The sequence below is a fragment of the Mustelus asterias genome, chromosome 14 (genome assembly GCF_964213995.1).
Source record: "Mustelus asterias chromosome 14, sMusAst1.hap1.1, whole genome shotgun sequence".
NCBI classification, from domain to species: Eukaryota; Metazoa; Chordata; class Chondrichthyes; order Carcharhiniformes; family Triakidae; genus Mustelus; species Mustelus asterias.
This window is the reverse complement of record NC_135814.1, coordinates 83,144,897-83,172,674: the sequence shown is the minus strand read 5'-3', so window position 1 is coordinate 83,172,674 and position 27,778 is coordinate 83,144,897. Positions and strand designations below refer to the sequence as shown.

Genomic DNA, 27,778 nt, shown 5'->3' with positions numbered 1-27,778 from the left:
TATGGTCTTATATCTATTACTCACATTCCCATCATACATGTCCATTACACACACATCTATCTTACATATCCATTACTCACAGCTGCATCTGAAATGTTCAGTACACATACTCCCATCTCAGATATCCATGACACGCCCTCATTTCACACATCCACTAAAAACACCCCCCATCTGATACATCCATCCCACATGCCCCCATCTTACATATTAATTACACATATTCCTATTTTCCATCTGTGTTACACAATCCCCATTCAGTACACACTGCTGATGTTATATATCCATTACACACCCCATCTTACGTGTACATTGCAAACGCCCCCATTGTACATATCGATTAGACGTGCCCCTATTTGCCATCTGTATTACACAACCCCCATCCAGTACACATCCCTGATCTTATGCAACCATATGCATACATTGCACACTCCTCCATCTTACTTTGCCAAATCACCGCAACCATCTTGCATATCCATTACAGCACCCTTCCCCATCAATCCCAGATTATAATTTAACACCAGAATTATAAATTGCAAATGCGCAGATTTTCATAATATTCAAGTGTTGTAAATTCAATCATTTTTAGAAACAAATTGTGTTTAGAATATATGAGACATGGGGAGAAAAGGTTTGCTTTTTACGAAGATTGCTCTTATTTCAAATGTTAATTGCTTTTTAACTTCAAAAAAATTGCTGTGATAAATTCCTCAGCACTGGGATTGTTTCTTCTTTGTGAGGTATGAGACTGTTTTCATTAACGATAGCAAATTGATTATTTACTTCTTCTAACTCTAGTTAGAGGCTTTTCTCTTCTTCTACTTTCTCTTCTTCAGGCTGGTCACTTGGGTCCTGTTGGACAATACAGGGTTCCACAACCATTATTATAATGCTTTAGTAACATTTTGCTCATATTCACATCTCCACTATCTTTTAAACAACTACCTAAAAGTAAACATGATGGATGAAATTCTCCAGCCTCCCAGCCACATGTTTCCTGCTGGTGGGAGGTGGCACGTTGTTTGCTTGCAACAGGTTTCTCTGGTCCCACCAGAGAATTCCCATTGATGTTACCCTGCACCGGTGGGAAACCTGCAGGCAGGGGTGCGCTATCGGCAGGACTGGAGAATAATGCTGATGTGAACGGACAGAGAATTTTGGCCAACATGATTCCAGTACATTGTTTTCTTCACACAAATGGCTCAATCAGTGGTGCATTATCTGGTCACTGTTCATTTGTACATAAACTTGACCTGGTGTGCAAAAGGGGGGGTCAGCAGAGGTTAATTTATCAGTGGCTGATGAGACTGCACCTCAGTCACCCATCTAAAACTTGTGGTAACAATTGCTACTCCCTTAAACATAGAAAATAGGTTCAGGAGTAGGCCTTCGAGCCTGCACCACCATTCAATATGATCATGGTTGAACATGCATTTGCAGTATCCCACTCCCACTTTCTCTCCATACACCTTGATCCCTTTAACTGCAAGGGCCATGTCCAGCTCCCACTTGAACATATCTAATGAATTGGCCGCAACAGCTTTCTGTGGTAGAGAATTCCAACAGGTTCTCTGAGTAGAGAAGTTCTTCCTCATCTCAATCCTGAATGGCTTACCCTTAGACTGTGACCCCCTAGTTCTGGACTTCCCCAACATCAGGAACATTCTTCCCGCATCTAGTCTGTCCAGTCCCATTAGGATTTTATATGTTTCTGTGAGATCCCCTCTCATTCTTCTGAACTCCAGTGCGTACAAGCCCAGTCGATCCAGTCTCTTTTCATATGTCAGTCCTGCTATTCTGGGAATCAGTCTGGTAAAAACTACAATTGTTCCTGAAAGTTCTTAGTATTAATTGTACATACTGCACTCTGCTGTGTACCACTGCAAATATCACCAGGCTGGTTAACTAATTGGTTTGTTGTAGATGGATCCTTGAAGTTCTGTTTTGCGGCAATTTTCCCTCCTTTTGGGTTTATAACTGTTTAAGAGAAAAAGACAGTGAACACCTAAAAATAAAACAAATGAGTTACACTGACAAACACTGTTTGAGATTTACATTGATGCCACTTCCAGTGATTGGTTGTAGCTACATGTTATAACTACATGTAAGTTATTCCCTCTCCCTAATTGCCCTGAGCAACCCGAGTGGCAATTGTTTGAAAAGATTTCTGGAAAGGAGAAGTTAAATTACACATTGCTTATATGGGAAGTCAAAAATGACAGATTGAACCTTTCTTTAAAATTTTCCAAATGGCAGCACGGTGGCACAGTGGTTAGCACTGCTGCCTCACAGCATCAGGGACCCGGGTTCAATTCCAGCCTCAGGTGACTGTCCGTGTGGAGTCTGCGCATTCTCCCCTTGACTACATAGGTTTCCTCCGGGTGCTCCAATTTCCTCCCACAGTACAAAGATGTGTGGGTTAGGTGGATTGGCCATGTTAAAATTGCCCCTTAGTGTCAGGGGATTAATTAGCAGGGTAAATATGTGGGGTTACGGGGATAGGGCCTGGGTGGGATTGTTGTCAGTGCAGGCTCAATGGGCCAAATGGCCTCCTTCATCACTGTAAAGATTCTATGATTCTATTCTATGACTGTAAACACAGTATAAATCAATACAACTCTTGGCTTAATTCTCATCTAGGGTTGAAATCCTTCTTGTGACTTTGTGAGCAGCACTTTGTCCCTCAATAGCAAACGCAAAACGCCAACAATTGGCAAAACATAATGCGAATGACAGTAGCAATTTAGAGTGTTATGATGTGAAGGTTGATCCCTTTTGAGGAGTAGTGCCGAATCCCCCAAAGAGGAATACCTCACCTCATAATCTGTTAAAAGTGTGTGGGAACGTGAACTGTCCTTCAGTAATATTTAGTGGTTAACTAATGGACACTCACTTTAAAATGAACATTTAACAATTTCTTTATTTAACAAACAGGGACCTTTAAATAAATAACATACCAAATAAAATAAGATTCTACTGGAATGCTGTTCAAATAAATACAATATCCATTCATTAACTAAAAAAAGTAATAATAGAATTTAGTCACTCTCAAAAAAAGTATACAACCAGGTTTTGTGTATTTCTGAATCTTCTGGAGTTTCTCAGTTGATTTCTCTGTCTGTAAGTTCTTTTTGATTTGGTATCTTTTGCTAATTACATGGTGCGTTCTCTTGAGATATTTGAAGCTGGCAGTGTGGAAAGCTGCTCTCTCCCTCTCGAGACCTGAGAGATGGCAGTCGCTAACTGTCGTTTTTCCCCCTTGCATTTTCTTTTATACCCATGATGACCTATCAATTTTCCTACAATAGGATTGGTTTGATTTTGTCAACACTATTAAATTCAAATGTTATAGGTTCTTGGTAGCTGAGTGCCTGCTTTAAATTGATTGGGCAAAATTTAAAAAAAAACAGGTTGTCTTTGTCAAGACTACCGCTTGACTTTTTGATATAAATGTTTCAGCTTGGACTCTGTCTGCACTTTGCATTTTAAACCTCCAAGCATTGAAACAAAACCAGTCTTTAAAGGGACCACACAATGTTTTTTTTTCCTCTAGCATTTGCACAGTTTTTTACATCTTTATCAACATCAAATTCCAAACTCAGCTTCACAACAAGAGGTACAATAGTTTACTGGTTCTGTTACTGGACTAATTGCCCAGAGATCATATGTTCAAACCTCACTCCTGGCAGTTTGAGAATTTGACTGTGAATTCAGTTTAAGAAATCTGGTAATAAAACAACGATATCAGGAGTTAACCAGAAAGCTGTCATATTTTGTAGGAACCTGTCTTGCTCATTAATGTCTGCTCTGCATGAGTCTCAAGTGCCACATAAACATGGTTAACATTTATTTGTTGTCTGAAACTACTTTAATTGAATCAAATTGTTGCTCACTGATCAAGCGGGTGGCCACCATCACCTTCTAAGGGCAAGTAGAGATGGCCAATAAATTCTGGCCTCACCACCAAATGCCCAGATCCTGAGAATGAATAATAGAAAATCAAGGTTTTCCCAACTTGGCATAGTTTAGAGGGTGAAAAAAAATACAGTTGCTACTTATGTACTAAACCCAACTTTGATTTAACTGGGAAGAAGTTGGGAAAAGGCCACGTTTGAGGATTAACTGGACAATGCATGGTGAGTACTCAAATCTCCTAAGCTTTTATCACTTGCTAGCAAGGAGAACAGATACAGTGAATTTCATTATAATGTTCTGTTGATTGATACGAATACTGAGCAGTTATAGTTAATTACAGCAAATGAGAAATGAGCCACTTTCTAATACTTCATTTGTATACATAGTCCACCAATCATAGCATAGCTTTTTGCCCTTATCCAATAGAAACCCGTCTCCTTCATTAACGTAATATGTCAACATATCTTGTTTTTTGACATTTGTCATGGTAACTTGTCTTTGTTTCATCCTGTGGCCAAGGCCGGGAATGCAGTGTTTATGAAACTGACACAAGGTTAGATTAGTCTCTTTTCCTGAATGCGCAACTGCTGACCTCAAATGAGGCCTTGTTTGCCAAGTTTTTTTCCATTCTCGCTGACAGAGTTGCCTTGTTGTTGTTATAACTTAATTTCCACATCAGCATCTGCAGTTTTTTACTGCTTTTAACTATAGTTTCACAAGTCCCAGCAACCCCATTGTGCTTTATTTGAAGTGAGCATTTTTAATCTTGCAAAACAAAGTGAATTAAATATTTGGCCATAGCTGGAATTACAACTTAATTTCCACACTACCCTCACTCGCCTTGTTTTCTAGGATGTTTTGCTGCACAGACTGCAGTCAGCATTGCGAAAGGATGCAGCGACAGACTAGATGAATGAACATGTCTCTTGAAAAGAAAAATAAAAGGTTACACGGTCCTCTGAAAATCCAATCTCGCAAACATACATTGCAGCATCTTCACGTATGTCTAAGGAAATGATTAATTCATTCTGACAGATTAGACTAGCCAACACAACACATCAAGGTATATTAACTTGAAATATTAAATCAATACTTGAAATTGATTTATGTCAGCTATTATTAATGATGAAAACGAGACCAGAGTATTAACTAGACACATCGGAAATACTTGAAACAAAGGAAATTATCTGGGCAAATATTACACATTGGCAACAACTGAGGTATTGCACCATGTTCCTTTGAAGACTCAAAGTTTGTTCAGACAGACTTAGTAACACAGATATCATATGCAAAGATTCCAAATCTCCATTGGATATCTCATGAAAAAGAAGAAGAAAAATGAATCAGATGAATCTCTTCTGATGTCTGGTAAAATTCCATGAGTTGGGACTAAGTGTCCATGCTGCTGGAAAAACGAGAGTATTTCCCGTTAGCACCGTCTTTCAGATGGAATTCACTGACCTGAGAGGTGCTGATGAGCTCATTTTGAGCAACCCGCCGGCTAGCCCCGCTATTCCGAGACCCGGTGGCCATTTTTAAAGGGTGCCAATGTTCAGAGACAGGCCCCCCTTTACCACAAAAAATTAAATGGTGCCCCCACCCACTGATCAGGGGAGAATCACCAACAACCCCTTACCAAAGAGGGGCATCCACCCCTGCACCCCAAAACAATGGGTAAACCCCTCCTCCCACATTACACAGGCATGAGGGTGATCCAACCCAACCCCTATTCAGATGCCCTTCAATTCCTCTCCATTAGACCATCCACTCAGCCACCGTCCCCCTCAGACACCCTCACTCAGGCCCCCCTTCCCCTTCAGACCCCCTACTCAGCCCCCCTTTAAGCCATGCACCTTGGCAGTGTCCACGGTGCACGGTCACACACCTGCAGCTTCTGACAGGGAGAAAGGGAAATCTCTGCGGTAGAATGGAGCGCTCCAATGATTTAAAATCCTGCCAGGTGACAGGGGTGGTGGGTAGGTGGATGGGGTGGGGCAGCATGGAGATTAAAATGACCAGGCCACTTTAACATTTTCACAGCTGACAAGCAGGAATGCAGATTATTGATAACAGGGCTGCCTGAAATCACTGTGTCAGGTGAATGCGGATAGAGAATTCCAAAGATACACAACCCTTTGAGTGAAACAATTTCTCATCAGTCCTAAATGATCGGCCCTTTATCCTGAGTTCATGCCCGTGTCTTAGATTCACCAACCAGCTGAAAAAAAAACTCTCAGCACTTATCTTCTCAAGTCCCTTCAGAATCATGCATGTTTCAATGAGATCACCTCTTATTTTTCTAAAGTCCAGTAAATATAGGCCCAATTTACTAAGCCTCTCATCACAGGACAATCCTCTCATCCCAGGGACCAATCTAATAGATGGACCATTGCCATATCATCTCCAATGTAAGCACATGTTTCCTTAATTATGGAGACAAAAACTGCACACTGTATTCCAGATGTCACCTGACAAAGCTCTGTACAATTGTAGCAAGACTTTTCAATTCCTGTACTCCAATCCTTTGCAAAGTCAACGTTCTATTTGCCTTCCTAATTATTTGCTCTAACTGCATGCTAACTTTCCACTTTTTTTTGTACAAGCATACCCAAGTCTCTCTGAACATCAATATTTACAAGTTTCACACCTTTTAAGAATATTCTGCTTTTCTATTATTACAGCCAAAATGAAATGAATTCACACTTCCCCACATTACACTGCATCTGCCATCTTGTAGCCCATTCACCTAACCTGCTTACATCTCTTAGCAGCCTCTCTGTGTCCTTCCCACAGCTCACCTTCCCAACTAGCTTTGCATCATCAGCAAACTTAGATATATTACCCTTTGTCTCTTCATCTAAGTCATTAATGTACATCGTAAATAGCTGAGGCCAGAAGACTGATCCTTGCAGCACTCCACTTGTCATAGTCTGCCAACTTGCCATTTCTGTCCATTTTTTGTTTCCTGTCCATTAACCAATTCTCTATTCATGCTAATATATTACCACCAACTCCATGAGCCCTTATCTTGCCTTTTGTGTGGCACATTATTAAATGCCTTTTGAAAATCTAGCTACACTTTTCTAAGTGCATTGTTAAGACTTCCTTAATTATACATTCCAGCATTTTCCCAAACAATGGTGTTAGGCCAACTAGCCTGTAATTCCCTGTTTTCTCTCTCTCTCCGTTCTTGAAAAATGGTACTGCATTTGCCAACTTCCAATCTGATGGGACCATTCCCAAATCTAAATAATTTTGGAAAATCATAGCTAGCACATCCACTATCATGCAAACCAGCCTCCCATCCATTGACTCTGTCTACATTTCTGCTGTGGAGATGCCGGCGTTGGACTGGGGTGAACACGGTAAGAAGTCTCACAACACCAGGTTAAAGTCCAACAGGTTTATTTGGTAGCAAATACCATGGTATTTGCTACCAAATAAACCTGTTGGACTTTAACCTGGTGTTGTGAGACTTCTTACCGTGTACATTCCTGCTGCCTTGGAAAAGCAGCCAGCATAATTAAGGACCCCACGCACCCCGAAATGGGCCAGAATTCTCCCAAAGAAATTCTAAGTGTCGAATTCGTGTGAAAACTGGAGTAATTCATGCTGAATTTTTCAGTGGGAGTTCAGAGAAAAATCTCTCACACTCTGTGCACCAGAGGCCACCAGCGTTAATATCATTAAATCTCAGGGGGTGGGGACTATTCCCGCTGGAGAGGCTGAAATCAGTGCGCTGAGCGGGCTACTACTCGTGCTGATCTGTCAGTGCCGAGATTGGCGCATGTGCAGTGGCCCCACACTGATAGCACCCTCCCCCCCCCCACAGCCTGATCACTGGCCCCCCGACCATTCCCGGGCCCAGCCCCAGCCCCACCTCCCGCCTCCCACAATCTCCAGTATGTATATTGGAGCTGGACTTGCAGGAAGGAGGCTACCAAAGGTAGTTATCAGAGCCAAGTTGAGTCAAATGGCAGTTTATGCTGAGTGCTTCCTCTCTCACCCCCAGGACAGTAGACCAGTGCTGGAAAATCTTTAATGGTCTGACAAAAGTAAGCAATGGAGAGGAATAGTAACCTTCCACTTCCCATTTGGCATCGCAGGACCCCACCAACTAATCACACTCACTTCTTAAATGAAGCTATAATTCTTCATTCACAGTACGCTCTAGTTCAATTGTTCGATAAATCTTCCACCTAGAAGCTGTATTTGGAATTCCCTCCATAAGCCCTTCTTGCATTAAGACAGTTACAATGCAAACCTTTCAACAGGCTAGAAGCTTTCAAGGCTAGAAGCATTTACTCTGCAGGATTTGAGAGCCGTAGCTGATTCTGCAGAGCAAACGCTTGAGCTGCTGGAAGGGCAAACCAGCAACGACAAGATCAAGAATGGCAACTACAGCTGAATGCACTTTAAACAACCAATCTGCAACAAACACAGAGCAGTCTGTTACGCTTATACCCATTAAACCACAGGTCCAGCACAAGAAAAATGACAAAAAGATTGATGGTTAGATGATAATGATGGATATCAATGTTTTTGGAAGATAATGAAGAGGAACATAATGATGATAGTGTTGATCATCCCATGCTCTGTGCCCCTGCCATTTACCTTCCTCAATTTCACACCCCATGTCACCCCATGGGGAGATCACAACCGTGAAGATAATATTGCACTGATTTTATCCGTGTAGTTGTAAAGTAAAATTGTAACATGCATTTTATTTTTGTTCTATTGTTTGTTGAGCAGAAAAAATATTGTGAAGCCTGGTTACGGTGATGTGATACATGTTATTGGGAGTCAGAAACAGTAATGTTTATGTATGGAATGATTGGAGTCGGCAGGCAGATTAAGGAGATAGTGATGGAAGTTTGCAAAGGGTACCACTTAAATCCTCAGGGAATGCATTAAGAATAATCTTCAACAAACTTTCAAAGCAACCAGCATATAAGAATCCTTAAGTACTAATCCTTAAAGCTGAATTGCAGATTCTTCAACAACCAGGTCCACATCCACTAAGGGCTCTATTTCCATTCATTTCCAAGCCCACTTGGCAGCACCTTGAAGTGACCTCCCAGGTTGATTAAGGAAGAAAAAACAGTTTCAGAACCCCTTTAGATATCCCAGTAACTGCTCTAGTTGCTGCAAGGATATGTCATTTAGCGATCTGTCCTGAACAGGAGGTTTGAGTCCTGCGTGACTAAATCATTATGAAAATTCCCTGAAAACGTGGCATTGGCATGCAGGATTCATTGTAGCTAGTCACAGAGATTTTGAACACGCTTTCTAAGAAGGATATTAAATAGGTTTACAGTAGGATAATTGGGTCAAGTGTGAGAGTCATCTACTGTTCCTTTAACTTTGGGTAAACCAGCATCTAAATCACCCTACAATACTGCTGTCCAGAAATCAATACAAGATCAATCACACTGAATTATTGAATGAATGAATAATACCAATCAAGATGATTGCCAGAAGTTGCCTCCACATGTATATTTACATCGAACGAAGTGACAGAAGTGATAACAGCTACAACAATTTACACATGTTTCAACCACTAACAGTTCAGAGGAATGAAAAGATTATTAAAGTCAATGAGTAACATTAAAGGGATAGTTTGAAACCAACAGAGTTACTCAAGGATTTGATCTGTGCCTCTACATCAGAGTTAACTGCGGTAAAGGATTGTGTGTTCTGTGGTCAAAGAGTACAACCTAGTGGCAATATTAAATAGTGATGCATGTTTTTGAGTTTTAAAGCCAAATTGTCATAACGAACACAAGAAAAATATATAACAATTTTTCAATATATTATTTGATCTATAATCTCACAATATCTAACTGCTTAATAATGTACTCAATTTTGCAATTAATGCAAAGGCTTGATGACTTAAAAAACAAGTATATTTCTGCAGCTAATGATTGAAATATAGTTGAGATCTATAGAATGATCAAGAATACAGTCATCGCAAATTATTTTTGTTTTTATCCATACATAAGATATCTTACCGTAATTGTCCTACAGAACTGAGTAACTGAGGGTTTATATCTGTAAACCTTGAGGATGTCTTCTAGTGGTATACTGTTCTGAAAACGGATAATCCTTTCAAAGGACTACAGGAGCATTTCATGATAAAAACATAAGATTGAAATAAGCTAAGCAATCTGAGTAAAAGTGTCATTTACAAGGGGGCACAGGTTCAAGGTGAGAGGGAGAAAGTTTAAGGGAGATGTGTGAGGGAAGTTTTTCACACAGAGAGTGGTGGGTGCCTGGAACGCGCTGCCAGAGGAGGTGGTGGAAGCAGGCACATGAGCAACATTTAAGGAGGCATCTGGATGGTTACATGAATAGGGAGGGAATAGAGGGATACGGACCGAGTAAGGGCAGAAGGTTTTTTTTAGTTTAGTTAGGACATCATGATCGGCACAGGCTTGGAGGGTCGAAGGGCTGAACTTTTCTTTGTTCTTTGTAATATTCGCTATATCTGTGCATTCCTCTCATTTCACATTTTAATAATTTTCAGCAATGATTCACAGATATTAATATATTAATTGCTGAAAATGTTTTGATTACAATATTAGGAAACAAATAGAGCATCTGTAATATTGCAGTAGTATTATTTTAATAACAGGTAGCAGGACTGCACTGTCTGAATTTCCAAAGCAGTCACAGTGCATTATCAAAACAGATTGTTGGTTGCTCACATTAGATTTTTGACATTCTGTTGGATCTTTATATGCTACAAATATTCTTTGCTGAAGAGACTTGGATGATCCAAAAAAATGGACTTTCCAGTTGCTCTATGTCTCCAATACAGGATAAACCATCCCACTTGTCTCCCTCATGATAGAGCACTCCACGAACAGATCAGCCAGGAACTAGCAAATTCTGCCCATGAAACTTGCGAATTCAAGCATTTGTAAATTCCGTAATTCCGAATCAGTTCCTATTGCTGGGAAGCTCAGTCTCTGGCTTAGCTATTGGTCCCCTATTTGCTTTCCTTGTTCGGAATAATGCTCAGAAAAATTTAAAGAATTAAAAATTAATGTGGATAACTATAAGGTTATCCATTTTGGCCAAAAAAATAGAAAGGCAAATTATCTAAATGGAAAACAGATTCAAAATACGTCCAGGCAGAAGGATCTGGGTGTCTATGTTGATGAATCACAGAAAGTCGGTATGCAGGTATAGCATATAATTAAAAAGGCAAATAGAATGTTGGCATTTATTGCAAAAGGACTGGAGTATAAAAATGGAGAAGTGTAGTTGCAATTGTACAGGGTGTTGATGTGACCATATCTGGAGTATTGTGTCCAGCTTTGGTCTCCTTATTTAAGGAAGGATGTGGGTGGCATTGGAGGCAGCTCAAAGGATGTTCACCAGATTGATTCCGGGAATGAAAGGGTTTATGTATTAGGACAGATTAAACAGTTTGGGCTTATATTTGCTGGAGTTTAGAAGGATGAGAGAGGATCTGATCAAGGTATATAAAATACTAAAAGGGATTTAGAAGTAAACGTAAACTAAATTTCTCTCCCTGGGGGCAATCAAGAACAAGAGGTGGTAGATTTAAAACTGAGATGAGGAGGAAGTACTTCTCGCAGAGGATGATGAATTTGTGGGATTCGCTGCCACATAGTACGGTGGAGTCTGAATCGTCAAATGGTTTCAAGAAGGAGATAGATATATATCTGATTTTAAAATTGGGTTAAAGGGATATTGGGAACAGGTAAGGAGGTGGATTTGAGACCAGGAAGAGATCAGGCATGATCTGATTGAATGGCGGAGCAGGCTCGAAGAACTGAATTGCCTACTTCTGCTCCTAATTCCTATGTCTGCACCAGCTCTTCAAATGAAGATCATGACTTGGTGCCATTCCCCTGCCTTTTCCCCATACCCCCTGCACATTGTTTCTATTCAATTAATCATCTAATGCTCTCTTGAATGCCTCAATTGAACCTGCCTCCACCACATTTCCAGGCAGTGCATTCCAGAACTGAACCACACGTTGTGCGAAAAATTTGTTCTCACATCACGTTTGCCTCTTTTGCAAATCACTTTAAATCTGTGCCCTCTCATTCTCGATCCTTTTACAAATGGTAACAGTTTCTCCATATCTACTCTGTCCAGCTCCCTCATGATTTTGAACATCGCTATCAAATCTCCTCTCAGCCTTCTCTTCAAGGAGTCCCAAACTCTTCAATCTATCCTCATAACTGAAGTTTCTCATCCTTGGAACCATTCTTGTAAACGTCTTCTGCACTCCAATGCATTTACATCCTTCCTATACTGTTGAGCCCAGAACAGTATACAATATTCCAGCTGAGGTCTAAGTAGTATCTTGTACAAGTTCAGCATAACCTTTTATTGCTCTTGTATTCTATGCCCCTATGAATAAAGCCCAGAATGCTACATGTTTTATTAACTCCTCTCTCCACCTGTCCTGCTACCTTTAATGAGCATTGCTCATATACATCCAATCCCTCTGCTCCTGCACCCTCACCCTTTATTTTATATTGCCTCTCCATGTTCTTCCAAAATGCTTCACCTCACACTTCTCCGCATCGAGGTTCATCTGTCACCTATCTGCCCACTCCACCAACTTGTTCATGTCCTTTTGAAGATCTGCACTGCCCTCTTACAATACTTCCAAGTCTTGTGTCATCCGCAAACTTTAAAACAACAAAATATATCAATATATATCAGGAAAAGCAGGAGTCCCAATACCAATCCCTGGGAAACAGTTTAATTTAGTTTAATTGAAGCTTTGATAGGCACAGTTTGACCTTCATGCACTTTCCTGTGCCACACCAAATGGCTGGTGCTGGAAACAGAGGCAGGAGACATGCTAATCAGCTGCCATTGTTTGGTCATCCTGCCTCCATTCCGTCCCAATTCAAGATGGGAAGGTCCAGTCCTCAGTGTCTCATGCACTTCTGAGGTTAATCTCCCTCCAAGTTGACAGCCATGTTAATGCCCAATTTAGAAAAGATTTCTGAATCGGTGATTCTCTGGAGGGTTCACTTAAAAGAATAAAACTTACACTTCTTTTTATTTTGTTCTTTTTAGAAATAGATCCCTTGGGGAAGAAGAGGCAAACACTGAGCAGAAGGTGTATGATCCACAACAAACAGATTATTTAAGATCACTTCAGATCATAAATTATGATGGAGTTGGATGACTGAGACAATTACAGAAGAGAAATTCCTTAAACTGCTTTAGTTCTGTATCTATGAATGTAACATTCGGGCTCATCACAATAAAAACTATTATACATCTCTCCACTAAATTAAACGTTGACTTGCCATCAGAATTCCAGCAAAAGAAGAAAGGATCATTGCTTCTCTTTCCATTTCATTTGGGTACTTCGAGCCAGTACGACTTGAAATGACCCTAGAAACATGGGATGGAATCAGGCCTAGTTTAGAAACATAATAGCCATTTCACATTAAACACCATTAAACACCATTTCTATGATTTCTATGATTCTATGATTCATAATAGTATCATATTCTGCATTGTAGAGTGTGCTAAACAACATCAGATCCCTGTATATCGAGTTTGTACGCTGACAGAGAGATATGCAAAGGAGTGATCAGTTGGCATGGTGGCACAGTGATTACCACTGCTGCCTCACAGCTCCAGGGACCTGGGTTCGATTCCCGACTTGGGTCGCTGTCTGTGTGGAGTTTGCACGTTCTGCCCGTGTCTGCGTGGGTTTCCTTTGGGTGTTCCGGTTTCCTCCCACAGTCCAAAAGATATGCGGGTTAGGTGCATGGGCCATGCTAAATTTAGTGTGCCAGGATGCGTAGGTTAGAAGAATTAATGGGGTAAATATGTGGAATTATGGGGATAGGGCCTGGGTGGGATTGTTGTTGGTGCAGGCTCAATGGGCCAAATGGCCTCCTTCTGCAGTGTAGGGTTTCTATGATTCTGAGAGCATGTCACTTGCATTAAATAAATTGCAATTAAACCAGTTTTCATGTTCTGATTAAATTTGTACTAACATATTAATTAGTGTATACAAGATATCCTAACATCATTCTAAATGCTTTTGCCCAGACAACACATTATTTACAGCAGCATTTATATAAAACAATACAATATCTACTTTTAATGTGCTTCAGGATTGACACATTGCAACAGCCAACTAAACTACATTATAAACTACTTAGATCCCAGAATTTTTTTCATTTACAATGAAAGCTGTGGAAGTGTGGTTCATCCATAAATCCCTGACGCATATATTTTGAGATAAACAGGTTATTCACTCAATAGAAATTTACTGTCATTCACTCAGTAGAAGTTTATCAGGGGAGAAATCCTCCACTGGTTGGAGTCATAATTAGAACAAAGGAAAATGGTTGTGGTGATTGGAGCCTTCAACATGTCATCGATGAAGACGAATATCTCGCCAAGGCCATCTCCACACCCCCACTTCTTGCCTTCAAACAACCGCACAACCTCAAACAGACCATTGTCCACAGCAAACTACCCAGCCTTCAGGAGAACAGTGACCACGACACCACACAACCCTGCCACAGCAACCTCTGCAAGATGTGCCGGATCATCGACACGGATGCCAGCATCTGACATGAGAACACCATCCGTCAGGTACGCGGTACATACTCTTGCGACTCGGCCAACGTTGTCTACTTGATACACTGCAGGAAAGGATGTCCCGAGGCATGGTACATTGGGGAGACCAATGGGCAGACACTATGACAACGGATGAATGAACACCACTCGACAATCACCAGGCAGGAGTGTTCTCTTCCTGTTGGGGGACACTTCAGTAGTCACGGGCATTCAGCCTCTGATCTTCGGGCAAACATTCTCCAAGATGGCCTTCGCAACACATGACAACGCAGAATCGCTGAGCAGAAACTGATAGCCAAGTTCAGCACACATGAGGATGGCCTCAACCTTGGGTTCATGTCACACTATCTGTAACCCCCACGACTTGCCTGGGCTTGCAAAATCTCACTAACTGTCCTGGCTGGAGACAATTCACACATCTCTTTAACCTGTGCTTGGCCCTCTCTCCACTCACATTGTCTGTACCTTTAAGACTTGATTACCTGTAAAGACTTGCATTCCAACCATTATCTTGTAAATTGAGTTTGTGTTTGTATATACCCTGTTTGTGGACACAAGTCCTCACTCACCTGATGAAGGAGCAGTGCTCTGAAAGCTTGTGCTACCAAATAAACCTATTGGACTTTAACCTGGTGTTGTGAGACTTCTTACTGTAAAAGACCAGGTCAGAGGTGAATAATTCACCTCCTGACTCCCTAAAGCCTGTCCACCATCCACCAGGCACAAGTCAGGGGTGTGATGGAATACTCTCCATTTGCCTGGATAAGTGCAGCTCCAACAACACTCAAAAAGCTTGACACCATCCAACACAAAGCAGCCTGCTGGATTGGCACCCTACCTACCACTTTAAACATTCAGTCCCTCCACCATCAATATCCAATGTCTACAAGATGCACTGCAGCAATTCATGAAGACTCCTTCGACAGCTCCTCCCAAACCCGTGACATCTACCACCTATAAAGACAAGGGCAGCAAATGCATAGGAACACTACAACCTGGAAGTTCCCCTCCAAGCCTCTCACCATCCTAACTTGGAAGTATATTGCTGTTCCTTCACTTTCACTGGGTCAAAATCCAGGAATTCCCTCCCTAACAGCACCAAGTATGTAACTACACCTCAGGGACTGCAGCAGTTTAAGAATGCAGTTCATCGCCACCTTCTCAAGAGCAATTAAGGATGGACAATAAATGCTGGCTTAGCCAGCGATGCCCATATCCCGCAAAAGTAATTTTTAAAAAGTAATTAATAATTAAAAATAATTCAAACAATATATCCTTGCTAGTTCTAACAGGAACTCTTTTGGGAGCCTGCTTTTAGACAATACTAACAGCTTATTTGTTTTGTATTGCATAATGTTCTGAGAATTCTTTCTTCTTCAAAAATGGATAGGTGGCTTTTCTTCAACTAAGGAAAATATGACACTTGTTTGTTTAATAATTTGATTAGTAAAACGTGGTCTGTCTTATGATGAAATATAATTTACTGACATCTTTTATCTGTGACAGATTGTACTCACACTTTCTCATTTTTAAGAACTTCCTGATTTTCCTCTTCATTTAGCCAAAGCAAAGCAACATTGATCGCTAAGTCATAATGTGCCTGTGTAATAAAGATTATGAGATTATTTTAAAATTTGTTTAATCCATCCAATAGGATTATCTCTGTATCATGTTTATAAACTGCTTACTGTTATCATGCACAGTTAGAGTGATTGCTCTTGGAGAGTCAATTAAATGTGGAACAGAATGATTAGCACTTGGCTAAACTCTTCTTTATTCGGTCAACATTTGACTTCGACCATGCTCATATCACAAGACTGTAAACACAGCTGCCCTTTTAACATATATACATTTTTCCCCAGAATATTAATGTATAATTCTAGTGCTGGAAAAATATTGCCACCACTGTCTGTGTGTAGTTTGTATGTTCTTCCCGTGTCTGCATGAGTTCCTCCGGGTGCTCCGATTTCCACCCACAGTCCAAAGATGTGCAGGTTAGGTGCACTGGCCATGTTAAATTGCCCCTTAGGGTGGCAAGATGTGTAGGTAGGTAAATGTGCAGGGGATAGGACAGAGGCGCGTGGGCCTGGATAAGATGCTCTTTAGAAGAGTCGGTGCAGAGTTGATGGGCCAAATTACCTCCTTCTGTACTATAGGAATTGTGTTATTCTATGGTAGATCTGAGTTTATGTGAAAGATTTTATAAGTAATACTTTAAAATAATAAAAGCCCAATAAATTGAACCTTTTATTGTACAATCACAAATACATTCTCCTTGTGTCTGCGTGGGTTTCCTCCGGGTGCTCCGGTTTCCTCCCACAGTCCAAAGATGTGCGGGTTAGGTTGATTGGCCATGCTAAAAATTGCCCTTAGTGTCCTGAGATGCGTAGGTTAGAGAGATTGGTGGGTAAATATGTAGGGATATGGGGGTAGGGCCTGGGTGGGATTGTGGTCGGTGCAGACTCGATGGGCCGAATGGCCTCTTTCTGTACTGTAGAGTTTCTATGATTTCTATGATTTCTATGAAACTATGTATGTTATGAAAATTAAGCCAATGTAGCAGCCAATATTTCTCATCTGTAGCACACGTGCCGTGATCAACAGAAGTGATCTGTTGCCTTGATCTAAGAAGCCGTTTAAAACCCCCATTTTCCAATTGATGCTCTCTCTATAAGTTACAAACCAATTCAGAATGCATAATGTATTTTGGCTGATAGTGGTATGAAGAGAAGATTGTTATTAATAATGCTTTTAGCTCGAGGTTGGTTTGGAACCCTTGGACAGTGATGGAATGGTACCAAAGTGGGAAGCTATAGCTGAGATCTATGGGAAAACAGAATGGAAGAGGATTAATATAGATGGCCACTAGAGAAAATTTACAAGATTTTGAGTTTTTATGGCTAATCAGGTCCAAAAAGAGTGACTAACTGGATGGAGATTGAAGTTTCCTGTGTGCTTGAAGTCATTCTACATGGGTGGCACTACTATAATTTAAATTAGTAACCAACTCAGATCTTGCTTTTACTTTTTCTAAGTACTGTAAGTTGCTTCCTGTAAATGCAGCATATATAGAATGAATTCTGTTTCCTAATTATTGCATTCATTTTTAATCAGCAATTACCTTTCTTTGGGAGGACACATCAAATTACATATTGCATAATTGATTAGAAGTGGAAATGTCGGGGAGTTTTATTCGCTCTGTCACAGGGTGTTCATTATCTGTAGTTTACTAACGTTACAATGTATTTGTTTATGGGATTAAACTTAAATTAGCTTTGTTGTACATGTACTAGAGAGGTGAAAGCAATCATTGCTCTTTTCCTGCTTGCTATCTGGTGTCGGCATGGGGTGTAGATAGGATCAGACACCCATGATTAAATAGCTGCTAACAATCACTATCTGTATAGGTGAGACTAACACTTGGACAAAAGTTGAGAGCTCATGGAACTGTACTCTTGCATGGTTTACTGCCTCAAGAAAGGAGGAAAAAAGCAGCTCATTTTCTACGTTTTAATTTCAGTAGTTTTTTGTGTACAAGGTAATTTAACAATAGTACCAAGGCAGAATTAAATAATGCTTTGACTTGTAGCTAATATGTTGTTGGACAAAATGGTGGAAACTTTACCCTGGATTGAACTGTGCTGTATCTGAATTTGCTAAATGTGAGATGTTAATAATTGGAGAGCTAAGCTTTTGGCGACCCTCATATTGATGAATACTATCAAAATGAAGAATATCTTCTACTTACTTGAGTCATGAGGAAAACAGTGAAAGGGATTAGAAGAGTGTGAGGGGCGGAAATAAAGCCAGTAAACTGAGGGCACAGATAGATCCAGAGAAGCATGATATCATCACTATGAGGAAAATATGGCTTAAGGAGGGACAAAAATGGCAGCTCAGCATCCCTGGATATAAAGGTTCTGGCAGGATAGAGAGTGGGATAAAAAGGTAGGATGGAGTATTATTGATGAACAAAGCACTCTCAGCTGTGAGGAGGGACAACATGTGAACATCAAATCAGGCCATTTGAGTTAAGGTCAGAAATTAAACAATGGGACATCCACATTGCTAAGACTGTACTATAGACCGCCAAATAATGGAAGTCGGAAACACTCGGGGTATCATATCTGGAATTTTAACAAATCTCATCTGGGATAACAGATTTGGGGTCATAACAGCTGGCAGATAAAAGCATGCCACTGTGAGGTGCAGGTTTCCATGGATTCAGAGGCGAGATTTAAGACAACTAGTTCAGTAAAAATACCAGTGTAGAAGATGAATTTATCTTGGAGACGTTCCAGGAGAATAATTAGCATTAACAACAGAGGTTCATCTCTGATGTCTCCGTAAGCTTTCACCATCCCGAAGGAAAACTAGGCAACAAGTTCACCAACTGTAAAGAATGCAATCATTAATAGTGCTGGACACATGGCTGACTACAAGCGCATAAACACGGATCTATTTGAAAAATTATCAAATGTACTGTTAGCTTGTCATTATCCAAGGGGCATAGTCCCTCACTATCTTCATCAAATATGTGAATCTCAGCAAGCAATTAATGCTGAAATACAGTGATATTACTGAACTGCCTTTCTAATCTGTTATTTGGTTCATCAGTTAACTCTATTAATTTTTTAAGTGTTGCTAACTATCATTTTAAGGTTAATAAAGGATTGTTAACTATTGATGTTGTTGTCTCCTTTAATAATTGGTTAGATTAATTAATTCACTGAGTACTCTTGCTAGTGTAAATGCTGAAATAGTTGACAACTCAGCAAGTCACTAGGCACTATTAACTACAAGCACATATTGAATGGTGAACCACATATGGTTTCTTGACAAGGAATTAAGGTTAAGGATTAGTTTGGCACATTTCATAAATATTGTTTGGGTATTAATTCCTGCATTCTCACTAAGATATTTAGGGGAGGCAATGGCCTTGTGGTATTATCACTAGACGATTAATCCAGAAACTCAGTTAATGTTCTGGGGGCCTGGGTTCGAATCTCGCCATGGCAGACGTTGAGATTTGAACTCAATAAAAATATGTGGAATTAAGAATCTACTGGTGACCATGAAACCGTTGTCGATTGTCGTAAAAACCTATCTGGCTCACTAATGCCCTTTGGGGAAGGAAATCTACCATCCTTACCTGGTCTGGTCTACATGTGACTCCAGAGCCACAGAAGCATGGTTGACTCTCAACTGCCCTCGGGAAACTAGGGAAATGCTGGCCAGCCAGCAAACCCCATGTCCCAAGAATGAATAAAAAAATAAAGGGTTTCAAGCAGATTTTCAAGAAAACTTGAAAATAAGTGCATTTACCTGAATAATATTTCATTTTGTGAATTCCTGATAAAGGAATATTCAAAGAAATCAACATTGTTTTCAGATTAACTAGTTAGTAGTAATTATCTCTATTGTTTATAGCTTTACCAAATCATTGAAGTATGTTGACTCCATTTTTCCCTTGGGATCGAAGCTGTTTTCACGAAGTCTGGTGCCAATATAATTTTTCCTTTGTACAGAAACAGATGCTGATTACATGAGAGAAGTACAGCAGGTGACCATAACTCCAATGTTCTCATTAAAAATACAGTTTTATGATCTATAAAAGATCATTGTGCTTTACTGACCTATGTAACTGTAAGTAATACAGACAAAAAAAGGGTTTGATTCTTAGTCTATGCTGCACTAGGTGACAAACTGTGGTAGCATAATTGGCCCCATGGTTCCTGCCCTAAAAAGATGGGAAATTACATGTAAATAATCATACAAAGGGCTCACTCGATTGCTATCAGTGGCCACTGGTAGAAAGTATGCATAATAATGATGCTCACAGCAAGAGTAAGTTCAGTTGTTAACAACCAGGTTGGTCAAATATTTTTGTCGGTGATCTTGTCAGACTTCACATGGGAAGAATTTCCACTTTTAATAAGCACTAGAGGACTGCCAGCATCTGTGGGATCATGTAAACCTTCAGCACACTAATTAATGCAAGATGTGAAAATTAGAAGTGATCAACCATTCTGAAACCCTTCAAATTAAACGTTTTCTCCCCTCTCTCTCACCTTAAGCTGCTGTTTAAGCACACACATAAAACACAACATTTAGAGAGGGAGTTCCCATTTGATACGTACAATAATCTTTCAATTTCTTTCTTTATTCTCCTTTCTTCCACTTTCAGTGACATTCCTGTTCTGCTAAAGTCACTCTGCGCACGAAGACCGGGTATTATATTCTTTAGCTCATCCTCTGCGATGAAGTTTAGGTTTCTTTACTTAGAGTAATACTGCAAAGCTTACCACAGACAACTGAGTTTGCTGACAAGCCATTTTCAATGTTATTCATACATGGCCATTGCTCTTCTCAAATTTAAAATCTTGAAAGTAATTGCAGGTTACCTGAATAATATTTCTCTCAAATACAGAATGGTTCCAGGATCACAGCAGTTCTATCCCTAAAAATTAATATGCAATGTACTCTAGGCTTCTAGAAATGTAATTTAGAGTGACTGATATCAGAAAGCGTTTGCAGGATAAATACTAAGAGGATGCCTTCTTCGTAGCGTTTGCAATTTCCCTACTACTGAAAGACGATACTCTGGTTTCTGAACTCAATCCAAAAAACCAAAGTACTTTTCTTGTTGCTAGGAAACCTTGGTGTAAACACAAATGGCAACAGGTGCCCTGGGCTTAAATTACATACACGTCTCTCACAGCATTGTACTCCCAATTAATTAGTTTGCCAAGTTACCTTCAAATAGGTGACAACTAAGAGATATTGATTTTATAAATATAGGGAAGTTTTCAGACATTTTAACCAAATGCTTGGAGAAGTCTCAAGTGCCTTGATAGAACATAGCTAAGACTATCACTCCATTTTGTGTAAGTATGATCAATTTTGCTTAACAGCTTCACAGCATCAGGGACCCAGGTTCAATTCTGACCTCTGATTACTGTCTGTGTGGATTTTGCATGTTCTCCCCATGTCTGTGTGGAGAACAGACTCTGGGTGCTCCGGTTTCCTCCAACAGTCCAGGTTAGGTGGCCATGCTAAATTGCCCCTTAGTGTCCCAAGATGTATAGGTTAGGGAGATTAGTGGAATAAATATGTGGGGTTAGGGGGATATGGCTTGGGTGGGATGCCCTATTGGAGAATTGGTGCAGACTTGAAGTACCTGGATGAGCACTTGGCATGTCATAATATTCAAGGCTATGGGCCAAGTGCTGGCAGAAGGGATTAGGTGGGATTTCAGGTTTTTCTAATGTGTTGGTGCAGACTCGATGGGCCAAAGGACCTGTTCTGTACTGTATGATTCTATGATTGGCCTCTTTCTGCGCAGGAGGGATTCGATGAATATTTTTCTATCAATATTGACACCAATTCTATCGGTAATGTTGTTCCAGCTTCATAGCGTGCATAAAAAACAGCCTACATGCTAATATTGAATTAATAGCAATACAATTCATCTTTATTCAATTAAGTGTAATTTCCAGGTGACTCCAGGGGGGAGGGGGGGCCGTCCCTACAGTGCAGGGGCGGGAGGGGGGTCGGGGGAGGGGGGTCGGGGGCGGGGGGGGGGGGGACGGAGGGCCGGGGAGGGGCAGAGGGGGAGGGGCAGAGGGGGAGGGGCAGAGGGGGAGGGGCAGAGGGGGAGGGGCAGAGGGGGAGGGGCAGAGGGGGAGGGGCAGAGGGGGAGGGGCAGAGGGGGAGGGGCAGAGGGGGAGGGGCAGAGGGGGAGGGGCAGAGGGGGAGGGGCAGAGGGGGAGGGGCAGAGGGGGAGGGGCAGAGGGGGAGGGGCAGAGGGGGAGGGGCAGAGGGGGAGGGGCAGAGGGGGAGGGGCAGAGGGGGAGGGGCAGAGGGGGAGGGGCAGAGGGGGAGGGGCAGAGGGGGAGGGGCAGAGGGGGAGGGGCAGAGGGGGAGGGGCAGAGGGGGAGGGGCAGAGGGGGAGGGGCAGAGGGGGAGGGGCAGAGGGGGAGGGGCATAGTGAAACAATGCCATATATGTGCTGAGAAGGACGATTGTATTCAGCACAAATACCTTAATGGACCACTTGGGCAGAATAGCCAGTTCCTTTGAATTCTAAAATTCTTTGACAATAGTGTATTGGTGTGCTCAGAAATAGAACAGTACAAGAAAATAACTCTGCAGGAAAACCTAATTTTCAGATCACTAAGAAGTTAAAAATCTGGAATCTCATTTGATTCATAAGCCATTTAGCGCAATCCACATGCTCCCTCCATGCCAAGTTAGAATCAAGACCAGAAAATCTCCTATTTTAATTGGGTATCCATGAGGCGCTGTGGGCTATCAGCAGCAGAAATGTATTCAACCACTGTCTGTAACCTCTGCGACTGGATCCTGAACTTCCTAACTCACAGACCACAATCAGTAAGGATATGCAACACCACCTCCACACCAGTGCCCCACAAGGCTGTATTCTCAGCCCCCTACTATACTTCTTATGCACCTGTGACTGTGTGACCAAATTCCCCTCCAATTCGATTTTCAAGTTTGCTGACGACACCACCGTAGTGGGTCAAATCTCAAGCAATGATGAGACAGAGTACAGGAATGAGATAGAGAATCTGGTGAACTGGTGCGGCAACAATAATCTCTCCCTTAATGTCAACAAAATGAAGGAGATTGTCACCGACTTCAGGAAGCGTAAAGGAGAACATGCCCCTGTCTACATCAACAGGGACGAACTAGAAAGGGCCAAGAGCTTCACGTTTTTAAGTGTCCAGATCACCAACATCCTGTCCTGGTTCCCCCATGTCAACATTATAGTTAAGAAAGCCCTCCAACCCCTCTACTTTCTCAGAAGACTAAGGAAATTTGGCATGTCAGCTACGGCTCTCACCAACGTTTACAGATGCACCGTAGAAAGCATTCTTTCTGGTTGTATCACAGCTTGGTATGGCTCCTGCGCTGCCCAAGACTGCAAGGAACTACAAAAGGTCGTCACGCAAACCAGCCTCCCATCCATTAACTCTGTCTACACATCCCGCTGCCTCGGCAAAGCACCCAGCATAATTAAGGACCCCACGCGCCCCGGACATTCTCTCTTTCACCTTCTTCTATCGGGAAAAAGATATAAAAGTCTAAGGTCACGTACCAACAGCGTCTTCCCTGCTGCTGTCAGACTTTTGAATGGACGTACCTTGCATTAATTTGATCTTTCTCTACAACCTAGCTATGACTGTAACACTACATTCTGCACTCTCTCGTTTCCTTCTCTATGAACGATATGCTCTGTCTGTATAGCGGGCAAGAAACAATACTTTTCACTGTATGTTAATACATGTGACCATAATAAATCAAATCAAAGCCTCATAATCCAGCACATTCCTCACTACACCATGAACATCAAAGTCAGGAAATCAATCTTGAGCAGTCCAACTGAGAATGGCAGAACTACTACCTGGCATTTCTAAAAATGAGGTGTAAATGTGCTTAAGCTACAACAAAGGATTGTATGCATGCCAAACACCAGAAGCAGCACGCAATAGTGAGAATAAGGCAATCCCTAAACCAACAGATCAAAGCTCTGCAGTCCTCTCAGATCCAAGACGGGATTCTCCGGCCACGCTTGCCCTAAAACTGGAAAATCTCACTCGAGGTTAATGGACCGTTGCATGGTCCGCCCCCTGCCCGCTACAATTCCTGTCATGGGCGGGACTAGAGAATTATGCCCAGAATCTTGAATGGTGGTGGATAATTAAACAACAAAAGGCAGAAGGCTGCACAATATCTCCATCCTCAATGATGAGAGAGCCCAGCATAGTGCAAAAGACAAGGCTCAAGTGAATGATTTACCTCGGCCTGTTCCTATGGTCCTCAACATCACAGACACCAATCTTCAGCCAATTTGATTCACTCCACGTTATCAAGAAATAGCTGGAGGCATTGATACAGCGGATGTTACACGGACAACATGCTGGCAGTAGTACTGAAGAATTGTGCTCCAGAACTAACTGCCCCTCTAGCCTAGCTGTTCCAGTACAACTACACAATGGCATCTACCATACAATGTGGAAAATCATCCCGGAATGAGCCTTCCACAAAAAGTGGGACAAACCTATCGGGCAAATTATTGCCCCATCAGTCAAGTCTCGATCACCAGAGAGGGGATGGAAGGTTTTGTCGAGAGTGCTATAAATTAGCACTGACACAACAATAACCTGCTCACTGATACTCAGTTAGGGTTCTGTTAGATACTCAGCTCCTGACCTCATTACAGCTTTGGTTCAAACATTAACAAAAGAGTTAACTCCAGAGGTGAAGTGAGAGGGTCTACTTTTGACTTAAGCCAACATTTGACGAATGATAGGATCATAGAATCCCTATAGTGCAAAAGGCGGCCATTTGGCCCATTGAGTCTGCACTGACCAAATTCCCCCCCCAGACCCTATTCCTATAACCCCACATATTTACCCTGCCAATCTCCCTGACACTAGGGTCAATTTAGCACGGCCAATCAACTTAACTCGCACATCTTTGCATGAAGTGCAGCATCAAGGAGCCCTAGTAAAACTGAAGGCAATGGGTAGCAGGGGAAAAACTCACCACAGATTAGAGTCACCCCAAGTGCAAAGGAAGATGGCTGTAGTTGTTGGCGGTCAATCATCTCAGTTCCAGGACATCACTGCAGAAGTTCCTCAAGCTAATGTCCTAAGCACAAGCACCTTCAGCTACTTTACCACCATAAAGTCAGAAATGGGGATGTTTGCTGATGACTGTATAATGCTCAGTACACCTGTTGTGGGAAAAATCCACTAGTAGTCAGACTTCGAGATTCAGAAAATACGATTTATTAAACGGAGCTCCGTGGAGACAAGGCACATGTCTGTAGCAAACCTTCTCTCACTAGTATGTTGGGAGCGGTTCATTTTTATACCCTTTACACAATAGGTAAACCGGTGATTCGAACATTATCACATCGTTTAAGTGAGTACAAGCAGGTATAGACATTTAACATAATATGAATGGGTACATTTCCTCATGTCTGTATCTGTCAATGGTCAGTTTCGTCTCATTCAGGTGCTAATTGGTTTCCTCGCATTCATATTTTCCCGCGTTTCCCTAACGTTAATCTAAGCTCTTTGTTTCGGGTTTTCCTTATCTTAAAAGATGTTTTGACCCTTGGCTTGGCTTCCTGAGGTGTTTGTTTGCTATGAGTCACTGTCTGTGATTTGGGAATGGCTTGTCTGTTAAGTTTTGACTTAAAGTGATTTCTGAACAGCAGGAGCCTGTCTGCTTTTTTGGCTTCTTTCCCAGTTAACCCTTTATGTGCCAGGCAGCCATTTTAAAGTGTGCTTTCTTGTATTGCCATTTTAAAGTGTGCTCCCTTGTATTTTTCCCCTTACACACCGAAGCAGTCTGTGTCCACGTGCAGTAAGACCAAGACAATATCCAGGCATGGGCTACCAAGTGGTAACAAACATTCACACCACACAAGTGCCAGGCAGTGACCATCTCTCGCAAGAGAGAATCTAACCACTCCCTTTTGACATTCAATAGCATTACTATCGCTGAATCCCCCGCTATCAACATCCTGAGGGTTACCATTGACCAGAAACTGAACTGGACCAGCCATATAAATACCAGAACAGGTCAAAGGCTGGGAACTCTAAGGTAGAAACATACCTCCTGACTTCCCAATGCCTGTCCATCTACATGGCACAAGTTATTATTGCGATTGAATACTCTCCACCTCATTGAAAAAGAGCTGACCAATCGTCCCAAGGTTAAAGCACACAGCAAACATATCACAAGCAGCATCAGTTGCTTGCATTAAAATAAATTAGTTGGCTTGACAAAGATGAACAATAAAGTTAATTACCCATTCTTAGGTCTGTTCAGTCCTTAACCTAGAATAGTTCCTGTATCTAGTCCATTTATTGTTTATCAACAAAAATAAAAACATATTACTGTGGATGCTGGAACCTGAAAAACCCCCCAGAATATGCTGGAAAATCTCAGCAGGTCTGATGGCAGATTCTGTTTTTTTTAATCAACTGTTTTCTCTCCAAAACATGTTTCTGATGAGTAAATAATGAAAAAACGTGAGGGAGGTTTGCTAGTGCCACTCGGGAAGGTTTAATTTAAATAGCAGGGGGTGGGAATCGGAGCAGCAGGTCAGTATGCAAGGAGAAAATAGAGGCCAATAGGACAATCAGCAAGGCCAGTTTAAATTTAAAGAACGGCGAAAGTACAGAAGGTGTATTGAGTGAGTCAGGAGGTAGAAACAATAAAAAAGATGCTGAAGGATGAGATAGAGTGTACAGCCAAAATTAGGATTCTTTACGCTAATGCATGGAGTGTAAGGAACAAACTGAATGAGCTGCAAGAACAGATTCAAATTGGTAACGATGATTTAGTAGCCATTACTGAGACAAGGGTGCAGAATGGTCAGGACTGGGAACTAAACATACCAGGTTATACAGTATATAGAAGGGACAGAGAATACGTCAGAGGGGGTGGAGTAGGCAATTCTGATCAATAACAGAATCACTTCTATGGTGAGGAAGGATGTAATTAGAGGAAAGCTTCCAGTTGGGACCCTATGGGTGGAACTGAGGAAGCATAAAGGAACCAAAACCACAATAGGTGTCATATATAGACCACCTGATGAATGCTTGGAAGTTCTAGACGATATAAATGCTGAAATTAGGCCACTATTTAGTAAAAGCAGAGTAGTACTAATGGGTGATTTTAATCTTAACATAGATGGGGAAGGTTATGAATTTCTGGAGTGTATCCAGGGTAGTTTCCTATGTCAGCATGTCTTGGATGTGAAAAGGGGTCAGGTATTACTGGATCTAGTACTGAGAAATGAACCTGAATTAGTGACCTAGTTGTTCATAAGCGCTTGCCAAACAGTGATCATAACATGATCAAGTTTAGTGTAGCATTTGTAAAAGATAAGCAAAGATCGGATACTAAAATTTTGGATTTGAGCAGGGCAGACTTTAATGGGATGAGGCAACGATTGTTCACAATATATTGGGACATTATGCTCACGGGTAGAACAACTGAGGAACAGTGGAGGGTATTCGAAGAAACATTTAATGCTATTCAGAAGCAGTTTATGCCCATGAGAAGGAAAAGTTCCGTCTCACAAAATAAACAGCCATGGCCTTCTAAGGATGTTAGGGACAGCATAAAATTAAAAGAAACGGCTCATAAGAATGCAAAGAAAAGTACAGATCTCACAGAATGGGAAAATACAAAGACCAACAAAGAGCCACAAAGAGGC

General features: G+C 41.4%; 1 protein-coding gene across 1 annotated transcript; it reads right to left on the bottom strand.

The window, feature by feature from the left end:
- Positions 1-247: 247 nt before the first annotated feature.
- Positions 248-26,084, bottom strand: c9h2orf80 (chromosome 9 C2orf80 homolog). Its single transcript, XM_078229239.1, has 8 exons — positions 25,087-26,084; positions 19,951-20,032; positions 16,032-16,114; positions 13,221-13,308; positions 9,924-10,001; positions 4,753-4,837; positions 1,859-1,974; positions 248-849 (listed from the first exon to the last, which is right to left on the bottom strand). The coding sequence occupies exons 2-8, from the start codon at positions 19,975-19,977 to the stop codon at positions 796-798; spliced, it is 531 nt and encodes a 176-aa protein (XP_078085365.1). The 5' UTR covers positions 19,978-20,032; positions 25,087-26,084; the 3' UTR covers positions 248-795.
- Between the last annotated feature and the right edge of the window lie 1,694 nt (positions 26,085-27,778).